Here is a 13484-nt window from a genome sequence, read left to right on the forward strand (position 1 = left end):
AGCGTGTTGTGTCATATGCTCATCATATATTAGCACAAAATAATTGTGGATACTTTTAACATGTCTTTTTCACCAGCAGCCTTCTTACTGTGTCTAGTTGGACCTGAATGAAAATAATGCCAATATCCATTATGGCCATGATGGTAGCCATCTTGAAAATCTTACCACTACTTCTTCAGAATCCATAAAATATGCAAATACACAGAGCTCTATGCATCAAAATTTCAGACATGCATGGAACATTCAAAACTTTCCCAGTGGTATAATTCAAATTGATTACATGTGTCATCATTAAACATGAACTCCGGTAGGAGGGAAGCAACATCCTGACAGCTTTGGATTATTAGTAAATCCTTAAAATTACATTTTTGTACATGATTTGAACATATTGCAAGTTTATTTATTTGCATTTTTAACAAAATGTTTTATAATTAAAAATAGACTGCTGATCATTAACTCCATCCGTGCAGCTAGAATTCAGAATCTAGAGTTCATTAACTCTGACAGTGTAAATGGAATTCAGGATCTAGAATTCATTAATTTCATCAGTGTAGATGGAGTTCATTAATTTTGTTAGTGTAGATAGAGTTCAGGATCTAGAGTTCATTAACTGTGACAGTGTAAATGGAGTTTAGGATCTAGATTTCATTAATTTCATCACTGTAGATGGAGTTCATTATTTCCATCAGTGTAGATGGAGTTCATTAATTCCATCAGTGTAGATGGAGTTCAGGTTAAAAGGAAACAGGCCATGATGATGAGTGTATCATGCATAACCAAAATCATTATTTGAAAAGTTATGGAACAGAATTTTTCCATATTTTTTTTCACACTTTGCTTCCAGTATAGTGTATTTATGGCATATACTTCCTCAGACCCCTTGACTAAGCTTGCTTACTCAGGTGAGCATAACACCTCATTTGCAGATAAGACAGATAAGAACCTAAAATAATCTTTGGATTATACTCTGTGTGATTAAATATGTTAATGGATTTTTGTTGGATTAAACAGTTAATATTACTTTTATTCTTTCAACAGGATTGGTTTGACTTCGGTTGTTTAAAGCTGACTTTGGTGTTTAAAGCTGACTTCAGTGTTTAAAGCTGACTTCGGTGTTTAAAGCTTATCATGATGCATTATACAATGTACGATCAAAGCAATTCAGAAAGGAACAAAGGTGTTGATGGATTATGGTTGAATTATTTGTTACTAAAGAGCTCAAGTATCATAAAAAGGGATCAGTTTGGCTTTGATGTTTAAAGGTTGTCAAAATGTATTTGCATGTAGTATCCCTGAATGCTGAAAACTCGAATATAAGCAACTGAAATGTCACATGAATTTCAATAATGGAATTTTGCTGATTGGAATCACATTCAAATGGACATGAATATGAATTCGGCTGTAAGTCAATTTTAAGAATAACATTTAATTTTCAACCCAGATAAAATTAATCTTGAACAGTTCTGGCAACGTCAGTCTACCCATGAACAATTAAAACTTCTTGGTTATGTTAGTGGGGTTGTAAACTAGAACCAGTTCTAAAATATGATCCCTTCTGCCCAAAAATAAGTCTCTTAAGAAAGGTGGTCTCTGACCGCTCTGGTGGCTTAGTGGTTAGAGCATCCGCCTCGGCTGTGGGAGGTCGTGGGTTTCATTCCCCAGACAAGTCATACCAAAGACTTACAAAAATGGTACTAACAGCTGCCTCACTTTGTGCTCAGGATTAAGAGGTTAGTGTTAGGACTGGTTGGCCTGGTGTCAGGATACACACTGCAGACATCATAACGATATGACTGAAAAATTGTTAAAGCTACGTTAAAATTCCAAATCTCACACACACACACACACACACACAGGTGGTCTCTGATGACAGGTCATAACACTTTGTAAACAATAAATCTGTACATGGAGAACCTGGCCACTCAAGACAGGTTATCTTTCAGTGCAGTGGTCTCTTTAGACAGGTTTTACAATACTAACATTGCCACATTTCAGTGCATACATTGAAATGGAATTTTTTATTCTGAGGAATTTTCATGTTGATCCCAGAGAAAACCTCAATCCAGTAACAATACATCATCTCCTAAGCGTTCAGGTCAACAAAGATGGCTGCCATAGATATTATCCAGGCAATGATCTACAAAGAAATGAAGGCTGAAAATAAAGCTTGTGCTTCATAAAAGAACAGTGTCAGTGGCAAAATATTAGTGTGAAAGGACTGGTGCAATGAGATGATGTGCCTGTTTTAATTTTTTTTTTTTTAAATCAGTTTGTTTAGTGGGTTGTCATTTTTGTCTGTTTCCATGCTAAAAATGATGAAAATCCTCCCTGTTTTGAAGTCAAAACCCCTGACCAAATTTTGCAAATCTCCTGCCCTGTCTCTTGTGTCACATGTATGGTGATTTATTGCAATATATCCACAGAAGTGCAGATATAACGAGATGAAATTGCATGACTTGAGTGGAGGTTAATAATACAATTGCACATACCAGTCATCTATTCTAGCATCTAATGGTAAGTGGTGTTGTGACTGCATGGAAATTTAACATTTACTGTGTATGATTATGGTTAGCCTTGATCCACATCCAATGAATACATAAATATGGCCTGTAAAAACATAATTTGGTTTCAGCTGCAGCATCAGTACTATTAAAATAAACACTGCTTATCCATATGCCAGTTAGTTCTAATGATAACTAGGACAAGAGGGATGACTCTTGGTATCATTAGGTCTTCACACAGGATTCTCAGGGATCCCCAAGATCCACATCTGATTAGCCTGAAATGTTCAAAAGGCAGCCAGTTTTCCCATCTGTGATGCACCCCATTTGTTCATCAGTATTTGCAGACGAAGTATAGTGCATGTATTAGAATAATGTAAACAAGCATGCAGCAAGCGTGACTGCAACTCAGTCTGAATGAACTGGCTGACATCTTGCTTGAAAGAATGACAGCATGATATGATTGTAATGTGACCTGATTTGTGAAAACACATGCAAAATGGGGCACTATTTTGCATGCCATGTATATTGTGTATACATCTTAATTTAATTAGCCTTTTTGTGCATGTATAATTTCCTTTAATGGCATTAAATTATATGCCATTGCTCTTCGACTTGTATAAATTCTTCTTCATTCCACTAAGATTGAAAGGTATTTCTGTGGTTTGACATTGAGAACTAACTGTACTGTAGTACTCGCATACCCCCCCCCATTTGTTTGTACCCCTCTACTGATTTTAAGAATGAAAAGCATTAGAAATATATATAAAAAATGCACAAAACTTAGTTAGTTCATTCATTTATTTATAATTTCTAACCTTAAATGTCTACCAAGGGGTTGCAAAGAATGTAAAATTATTGATGTTAAATGCAGATGAAAGCTCTGGATGTGAACAAGCAAACATACCATTCACCGTCCATTTCTTGTTTCTAGGATAGTCTATTTCAGTAAAAACTGTCGCCAGTGTACGATATTTGCAATGTCTAATTTTTATATTTCTAAAACAAACTGAGCAAATAAATAAGAGGAACTCTTGTATACATGTGTTCAAAAAGATGTAATTCCAAAAGTCAAATTATTTTGATTTCATAGCTGGTCAGCAACTTAATCTGTTGCTTAAAAAACATAAACTGGCCCAAAGAAATATAGCAGCTGTGTCGCTAAAGAAACTCCCTTTTGATTTGAAACACTAGCAAGTTGACAGTGTTTGGGACCCCTTGATGACAGTCAGGTTAAAACTTGTAAATCAATGAATGAAATGACTAGGCTTTTTTTTTGCATTTTTTTTTATTTCCTTAATGCTTTGTTTTTCAAAATTGGCAGAGGGGTACAAACAAACAGGATGGAGTGAGAATACTAGTATTAAATTTGGTTAATAATGTTTTATTGTTCAGAATTACCTTGTTCTTGTATGTTGAAAGCATTAGATTGCTTCAAATTTTAATGCTCTTTATATCTAAAACAAATTGAAGAAAATATATGTATTGTAAGATAATTCATTTTCTCTGTATTGCTGATCAGCTAATACAGCATTGAGATTTCTCAGTCAAATTTTTACTGTATCTGTTTTAGTAGGGGAAATAAATCTTGTGAATAAAGTTCTTACTGTGAAAGGAGAAATAATTAAATATTAGCAATGAATTGTTATATTCAAAATAAACAACTAATGACTATATATATGCCTACAAGTGTTTTATATCATTGTTTTTACGATGTTCCATATTAAGGGGAGGTAATTCACCTTAATGTGATATTAAATTAATCATTAGTAAATAAATGAAGAAATAAATGAAGAAGAAAACATTATAAAAAAGTGAGGACTGTTGTAGATTGTGGTTTGGATTCTTGGAAAACAGCAGGGGATGTGCATGTTTTGGGATCTGGATTCTGAGCTTCTAATTCTAACATTGCTTTGAAGCAGTAATTAGGAAGAAACAAAATTTCACATGAACCGTATCATGACAAGAGCTATTTACGAATAATATGTTTCCATCACCAAATTTTGCTGTAACACTAGTGATGTGGTCAGTTAGTGAATGTACCTGAGAAAGATCTTTCTTTCATTGTTTTCCTTTCCCCATAAATCTTTTTTTTTTGTAAAGTAATTCATTGCATAATTGATTGCTAAACTATGCATATCTGCATATTAACATTGTTAGGAAAAGTTTTTAAAAAAATACAATCTCAAAAATATATTACTTTGCAGATGTCACCTACTTTTAAGCAAAATGCTACACAAGTTACTAAATTTTACATTGCCAATTTTTTTTTCAGTAAATGAATGGGCATCTGAAAAAATGTATTGCCATTTGCAAATTTGGCAATCATTAGTGCATAGTCTTAAGCAGGCAAACATGAATTCCCAGGCATTATACATGTCATTCAGGTAGCATTTGGTGAAAAATGATGTCAATATTTAATTATAAGAGCGATATTAAGAAATACATGTATACACAACAAGGATAAAAAAAAAAATATGTTGATGAAACACAGTTGCCCCACCAGTGCTTCAAACCAACATAATGCTCAATCAGTAAGATTGAGAACTACATGTATTGCACTATAGGCTTATCACTATTTTTGTTCAGCATAGCAGAAAAATGCTTGAATTTGCAGTCAAGCTTTCACTTAGAAGCAGGTTTTAAGATACTTTCCATTTGATCTGTTTGCATTTTTTCAGAGTCGAGCGCCAATATCAGCAAAACTAGTTGCTAATATGTTATCCACAGCAGGAGCTGATCACATCATTACCATGGACCTGCATGCTTCACAGATTCAGGTAAATCAATTTCTTGACGGTGGAGTTTGTCAATATTCTTGACTCATGGTGATAGAACCTAGTACTGCTCAGTGGGGCTTTCTTCTTTGATTGTTGTTGCCTTGCTGTAAAGGCCACAGGTCATATGGACACTAAATTTGGATTTTAAAATCCTGGTTAATCTTTTGACTCCAATGTCCATGATTCACATGTATTTGACATGAACTTGGATAAATACATTTCGTACTCAGATGATGTGGAAATGTTTGGTAAATCACAGTATGTCAGGTAAATCCGTGCTAAACAAACAGTGTTGGTTTACATTATCAAACATAATTATATGCATAGTGTAAAGTGGCATGAAGGGATCCAGTTCTGAAGAAAAAATACTAGTACTTTGATAAATTAGAATGTGGAGGAAAGACAGGTAAAAGTAAGAGATGTTTTGACTGAAAGCTATATTTGTCCAAGAAGTGAAGATCATGAAAATATGACTGATTTAAAAAAATTAACATCATATACTTGTTAACTTATTTCAGGGTTTCTTTGACATTCCTGTGGACAACCTATATTCAGAACCTGCAGTTTTGAAGTGGATCAAAGAGAACATTCCAGATTGGAGGAACTCTTGTATTGTCTCCCCTGATGCAGGAGGTGCTAAGAGGTACAATATTATTATCTTTAGGTCACTGGACTCTAAGGTTAAAAGAGCTTATGGCACAGCCTTTGCATATGTTGTGTTGTGCATTGTGCATCTGTCAACAATTTTACTTTTCAAAACCACTGGATCAAGCTTGGCATGAAGGCCTTCCTAATTGTAATCCACCATCAAATATCGGTTCCATTTAAAACCACTGAACAGAGTTTGATCAAATTTGATAGCATCCTAGAAGGAAGACTTTCTTATGTACAAATGATGCCAATCTGCCATAATGTACAGCCACGATAATACAAATTTTATAAGCTGCATCAGAGGTAAAACTGATGCTGATGCTAGATTTAGTGGATTTGTTCATGGAACCAGACTAGCTTTTTATATTAGATTCGGTGGATTTGTTCATGGAACCAGACTAGCTTTTTATTAGATTCGGTGGATTTGTTCATTGAACCAGACTAGGCTTGTGGGGGGGGGTACCTCAGATACTTTAAACGGCCTATATTTTTCATGCCTGCTGATCAAGCTGTTGCTTACAGAATTTTCCAGAAGTTATGTCAAACAAACGGAAACATGTTGAAGGCAAAAGTGACAAAAACTCTCTTAAATCAGTGAAACAATCAGCACATGTAAAAAATGAAACATTCATATACTTAGAGAAAAAGAAAAAAAACGGGAAAGGCATCAGTTAGGCTTATTGGACATCATGTTGTGTTCTTTTGAGAATGTATCATGGTGGCAGAGATGATTGCCATTTCCATGTGGAATTGAAACAAAAATAATATAATGTTGAAAGATCTAGCAAGATGACATTGAGCTCAGTGAGGTTTCGATCTGCAGTTTCTAAAACTAATTATGGTCTACACATACTTTACAAACTTTTTAGTTGATCATATTGCCACCTTTGCTGCATCATTCTCAGATCACTCTTTAAAATTATTAGATCCATGTTTTCCAAGTCAGTGATGTCAGTACATGATATTTTGTTTCACTTTGCTGAAAATCTTAGGGATAAGTACCAACTTAGGGAAAAGTACCAACTTGTTACGGTTGGCAGGTCAGCTGTGCATTTTAAAAAGAATTTTGACCAGATTTGAATTGAAGCATGCTCAGCGTTCATCTGGTGAGTTCTGTCAGACACTTCTATATATATAACCTTCAGTTATTAACCATGTGACAGTATTGGACCAATCAGATTTAGCAAACTGAATCCACCAACCAGTCACATGCAGCAAACTGAAAGACATTTTCATCTGCCACTATTCTTATTCCAGCAACAGGTTCAGCATAACCTTCAGTTATTAACCATGTGCTAGATCTCTCGACATTTTATTATTTTTGTTTCAATTCCACATGGAAATGGCAGTCACGTGCGGCAAACTGAAGACATTTTCATCTGTCACTAATCTTATTTTAGCAACAGGTTCAGCATACCTCAGTCTATGAAACATTTGTTCTTGCGATTTCTTATTCAGATTGAATCATCTTAGATTCAAACTCTGTATGGAAACTTGGCAGTTTTCAGCAGCAAAACAACTATTATAGAAAGAGACCAATGATAAGGTATAGCATTAGCAAATGAGATGTGTTGTTGTGGAGGATACATCTAGTGCCATACTTTGGTAGTTGTGGAGGATACATCTAGTACCATACTTTAATTATATGATTCAATTAATGTATCAACTATTTATCCACGATCTGCTTCACATATTACTGTTGGCACTAAGTTCATTGTAACTTCCTCGGAGTGTAAATGTACATGAACCACATACCTGTAATAATTAAACATTGATGTCATGGATCACTGATCACAAACAAAAATGGCATCTTTCAGAGTTTGACACAATCCATAAAAGTGTAATTACCATGAAACACAAGGAACAGGAAATTCCATATTTCATACATGCATGGCAATAGTTCTTTGAAGATGCCACAGAATGGAGATAAAGACATCAGGAATTAAATAAAGTAATATAGGCATGCAAATTACTCATGAATCAGTACTGAACATAAAATGTCAAACTTTGATATAGTTGATATGGGAGTAGCTAAAATTCATTGACTGAGCTCTCATACAGACATAATAAATATGGGATTATTTAACCTTTTTGGTATAATTTGTCTTCAACCGCTCCAGTGACCTTGTGGTTAGAGCATCCACCTCGGATGCAGGAGGTTGTGGGCTCGATTCCTGGCCAAGTCATACAAAAGACTTACAAAAATGGTACTAACAGCTGCCTCGCTTGGCGCTCAGCATTAGGAGATTAGTGTTAGGACTGGTCGGCCTGGTGTCAGGATAATGTGACTGGGTGGGACATCGTGCTACATGTCTGCGGCATTATGCTCCAGTGTTAGACATCACTATAAACTGCCACTCTGCAGGTATCATAGCGATATGACTGAAAAATTGTTAAAGCTACGTTAAAAATCCAGATCACAAACACAAACATAATTTGGCTTCATGGATCAGAGGAACTTTGAGAATATGGTTACATTGGGGATCATTATTTAAGATAGCTGCCAAGTGTCTCTGTATTTGTCCCATATTTTGTACCCAAATATGGCTGTACATTTTTCTTTTTGTTTTTAATTAAAAATGTACTTGCAGCTTTCTGTTTATAATGGGCACCCAGTTCCATTCAGAGAGTAAATATTTCACTTGTATATAGGAATATAGGGTCCTAAAATATGATTGGTTCATTTAAAATCGAGGCTACCGTGCCAATCTTTAACCGATATATTGGATTATGCTAATCAGTTGCCTCTATCACTGTATCTCATCTTTGTAATATTCAACTTCTAATCATGTCGAAAAGGATTGCTCAAGATCAGAATTTTTTCTTTCAAAGAAAAGAAAATAGAACTGGAAGGACAGCCTGAACTTGGGCTGTTTAGAAATGCCAGAGAGAACCTTGATGGAATTCAATTGAAGTTTGGTTTGCTAAATTTCTTCTAGAAATTAACCTTCCTCAGTTGCTTTTTATTTATGACATTTTTTCCAGACAGTAAAATTGCATATTATTACTCATGTGCTAAAAGGAAAACAGTTCAGTTAAAAAAATCGTACAGAATTCAGATCATCAATGAAAGATTGTTCCTTAGAATTGATAATTATTGAAAATATAAGGTGTGGATAAGGCTCCTATAAACAGCCTGTGTCTGAAAGTATGTTGCATTCTTGAACCTTCTGAATGGGCACCTGAATGGAACAGGAGTGCAACATATGCATCATTGACATTAAATAATGAAGTAAGTTTCTGTCCTACTTTACTGATGGTTGTAGATGTTGTAAATATTTACATATGCATCAAGTTTTAAAATCGGTATTTGTTCCTGAAAATCAGTATTTGTTCCTGAAAATCAGTATTTTTGTCATAAGCAGTCGGTGTTTTTGTACTCTGGGCTTGGCAGCTACAGAGAAACTATTAAAATGTAAATTTCGGTGATCAAAGAGCAACTAACTCACCACAACATGATCTCTTATAACCCATGGTCCAAGTAGAGGTACATTTACAACCAGTTTCTTCAAGCAAATATAAAACCTTGAGCACATTTAAACAGAGATGTCATGTGCTATAGTAGATATTCACCACACATGATTATGGTGCACTGCTAGTTAACCCTTAGTCTATGACAATATTTTGACCAAATTTCACAGAAATCATCCTGGCATGAACGCCTTTGAGATTTATGTAAATGATGCTGGTCCACCTTAAAATATGTCCAGTATTACTAATATTGAAAGGGGGAGGGAAAAAAAACTGGCGTTGTCTCCAGAACTGCTTAGCAGAATTTAAAGATATTGTTCTGGCATGAATGAAGAGGGGCCCAGTGTGGTCTAAGGCACTCTTTGTTATGGATCACTGCCATCTCACCTCTGTCTGCGTGTGTTCAAGTCTAAGATTCGGCTAATGTGGGTATGTGAGAAAGATTGCCAGTAGCTTCTCATGGATTGGTGGTTCTTCCCGGGGTTTTCTCGGGTTCTTCCTCCACCATTAATACTGGCTGCCATGCATAGCCTATCATGTGCTGAAAAATGGCGTTAAACCCCACAACAACAACAACTGGCATGAATGACCTTTGAAATTTATACAAACGATGTTGATCCAACATTAAATATTGCCACCATTACAAAATATTATAATAACCTTTAAGCAACGACTTCTTCAGAACTCCTACATAGACTTTGATGAAAAGTTGGTAGATAGCATCCTGGCATGAAGACCTTTGAAATTTTTACAAAATATGCCACTCTACAATCATGTATGACAAATATCACTAAAACGAATAGAGTAGCATTCAAACAACTTTGTAAAAGGTAAATTTGATCAAATTTGAGAAAAAACATCCTGCCAATAAGGGCTTTCAGTTTTGTGCAGTGAGCTATCTATCCTCAGATAAGTCAGATGTTACTAAAATTAAAAAACCTTTGAGCGACTTCTCAATCCATTCACTGGCATTTTTCCCAATTAGACAGAAAGCATCCAGTTAGTGAGGTCTCTCAATTTTATACACATGATTCCTTCTGCCATAAAATATGGCCACTATTGCTAAAAAAGATAAAATTACAGTTTCTCAAAAAAAAACCTGCTAAACAGAATTGAACCACACTTTACAGAAAGCATCCTGGCATAAAGGGATTACAGATCTGTACTAATGATATCAATCCATAACTAAAAATAGAAAGAAAAAAAAACAATTATACAACTTTCCATGTTTCATGTCGTATGTCATTTATATTGATTGTTATGCATACAAAACAGACCAGATGGAACTCCTTGATGGTCATACTTCATGATCATGAAAATGTCTCGTCAAAAAAAAGTGAAAAACTATGGCAAACTGTCTACTGTTACTAAGAATAGTTTGTGGTTCTAATTATGATACACTTCCTATATTTAGTTCTTCCTTTTGACCTTGAGAGGTTTGACAAAATAAAGGGACATTTCAGAAGGAAAATGATTGATCAGAGTTACCTCCATTGACAGAGTGTCTGTCACAGATGCGGGAGATTGTGGGTTCAAACCCCAGCCAAGTCATAACAAAGACTTTTTTAAAAAAAGGTACAAGCAGCTGCTTCGCTAGGTGCTCAGTATTAAGAGGTTAGTGTTAGAACTGGTCAGCCTGCTGTCAGAATGATGTATCTGGGTGGGACATGATGCTACATGTCTGTGCTGGACATCACTCTAAATTGCCAGACTGCAGACGTCATAGCAATATGACTGAAATTTTTTTTAAACTACATTAAAAATCCAAATCACACATATACATTCCTCCATTGATATAGTTTGACAGCAATATAGAATCATTTCAGTAGATAATGCTTATGAAAGCTATTTGTTTAAATTTGTTCTCAGTATTTTATGATCTTTTATCATTAATTTGATTTAGAGATAAGAAAATAAATTAAAGCATTTATAATTAGTATTACATGCATTTACATTGATAATGATATTTGCTTCTGGTTATAAAAAAGAAACATGATTGTCAGTATAGCAAAGATTGTGTTCATCCCTTTGATCCTGTTTAACCAGAACCTTCCAGTCCATCTGTATTCTCAAAATTCTATTTCTACTTTCTTCTGCAGGAATACTGGACCAAATTGCATGAAAGTATACTTGACTACTGGGTTAAATTACATGAATGTTTACTATCTCCAAAAAATATTTACCCAAAATTTGATCAGTATTTTTTTCTGCCTATATACTTGACCAAATTGCTTGAAAGTGTACATGAATATTGGGCTACATGAAAGTTTACTACATTTTTTTGCCTGATCATGCTAGCTGATCATGGTAATTAATATCCCTGATTTGCTGTGTCTTTGAGATTAGGGCAGCATTTCTAGATTTTTGTTTAAACAAATTTTAACTGAAACGGCAGGTAGTAGATGATGATGTCATTTGAGATCTGCAGATAGCGTTCTCGATATTTTCTTATATTAAACAGAGAAAACTGCACCAAAACTATTAATTTGCACCTTGTTAAGTGAAATCCATTTTATCTTCTTTCCAGGGTAACGTCAATAGCTGACAGACTGAATGTGGACTTTGCCCTTATTCACAAGGAGAGGAAGAAGGCCAACGAAGTTTCTTCCATGGTTCTGGTGGGGGATGTTAAGGACAAGGTGGCCATCTTAGTTGACGACATGTCTGACACCTGTGGTACCATGGGCCATGCTGCAGAAAAGTAAGAACCTGGTGAATTTTGCATAAGGACCCCTACTTTTGTCAAGTCTGCATCATCAGTATTATTAAACAACACAGTAATTCTTTTATTTATCACCCATATTATAATAAAGAATGTCTTAGATGATGAATTCAGTATTTCTTTATGATAGCATGGTTGGTTGGTATTTTGAAATGAACATATTTCATTACTTCCTTCTACATTAAAATGAGACTGCTCCAGTCGCCTAGTGGTTAGAGCATCTGCCTCTGATGCAGGAGGTTGCACGTTCAAACCCTGACTGAGTCATACTAAAGACTTTTTAAAAAATGGTACTGACAGCTGCCTCATTAGGCACTCAGCATTAAGAGGTTAGTGTTAGGACTGGTCAGCCTGTTAGGATAATATGACTGGGTGAGACATCATGTAACATGTCTGGCATGATGCCCCAGTGCTAGATATCACTATAAACTGTCACACTGCAGACCTCATACTGATTTTTTTAAAAAGCTATGTTAAAAATCAAAAACACACACACATGGACACACAATAAAGAGATTTTGGTCTGAAGAAAAACAGAAAAACCATACAACTATGATCTCTGCCCCCACACCATTTGAATGAAATATCCCCGATTCATTGTTGCTTTTGCAGGTTGCTGGAGGCTGGTGCAGCCAAGGTGTATTCCATCTGTACTCACGGCATTTTTTCAGGCCCAGCCGTCTCCAGAATCAACAGCTCCATGTTTGAGGCTGTAGTGGTGACCAACACCATTCCCCAGGATGAAAATATGAAAAGTGCACCAAAAATACAGGTAACTGTTAACTGATTAGTGTGGTTATTGAATGATGGGCTTAGTGGAGTCCAGCATGTTTGAGGCCATTAGTTTGGTCATTGAATGATGGGCTTAGTGGAGTCCAGCATGTTTGAGGCCATTAGTTTGGTCATTGATTGATTTACTTCGTGGAGTCCAGCATGTTTGAGGCCATTAGTTTGGTCATTGATTGATTTACTTCGTGGAGTCCAGCATGTTTGAGGCCATTAGTTTGGTCATTGATTGATTTACTTAGTGGAGTCCAGCATGTTTGAGGCCATTAGTTTGGTCATTGATTGATTTACTTCGTGGAGTCCAGCATGTTTGAGGCCATTAGTTTGGTCATTGATTGATTTACTTAGTGGAGTCCAGCATGTTTGAGGCCATTAGTTTGGTCATTGATTGATTTACTTCGTGGAGTCCAGCATGTTTGAGGCCATTAGTTTGGTCATTGATTGATTTACTTCGTGGAGTCCAGCATGTTTGAGGCCATTAGTTTGGTCATTGATTGATTTACTTAGTGGAGTCCAGCATGTTTGAGGCCATTACTATGGTTATTGAATGATGGGCTTAGTGGAGTCAAGCAT

General features: G+C 35.5%; 1 protein-coding gene across 1 annotated transcript in view; it reads left to right on the forward strand.

Annotated features, from left to right (window-relative positions):
• LOC149797667 (ribose-phosphate pyrophosphokinase 2) overlaps positions 1–13484 on the forward strand; it is a 39119-nt gene that overhangs the window by 17853 nt on the left and 7782 nt on the right. Inside the window, exons 3-6 of the mRNA XM_089962579.1 lie at positions 5183–5281; positions 5800–5924; positions 11931–12104; positions 12738–12897. Of these exons, the coding sequence (XP_089818705.1) occupies positions 5183–5281; positions 5800–5924; positions 11931–12104; positions 12738–12897 (558 nt within the window). The remainder of the gene's footprint in view (positions 1–5182; positions 5282–5799; positions 5925–11930; positions 12105–12737; positions 12898–13484) is intronic.

The sequence above is a fragment of the Sinohyriopsis cumingii genome, chromosome 6 (assembly GCF_028554795.1).
Source record: "Sinohyriopsis cumingii isolate HCF-2022 chromosome 6, ASM2855479v2, whole genome shotgun sequence".
NCBI lineage: Eukaryota > Metazoa > Mollusca > Bivalvia > Unionida > Unionidae > Sinohyriopsis > Sinohyriopsis cumingii.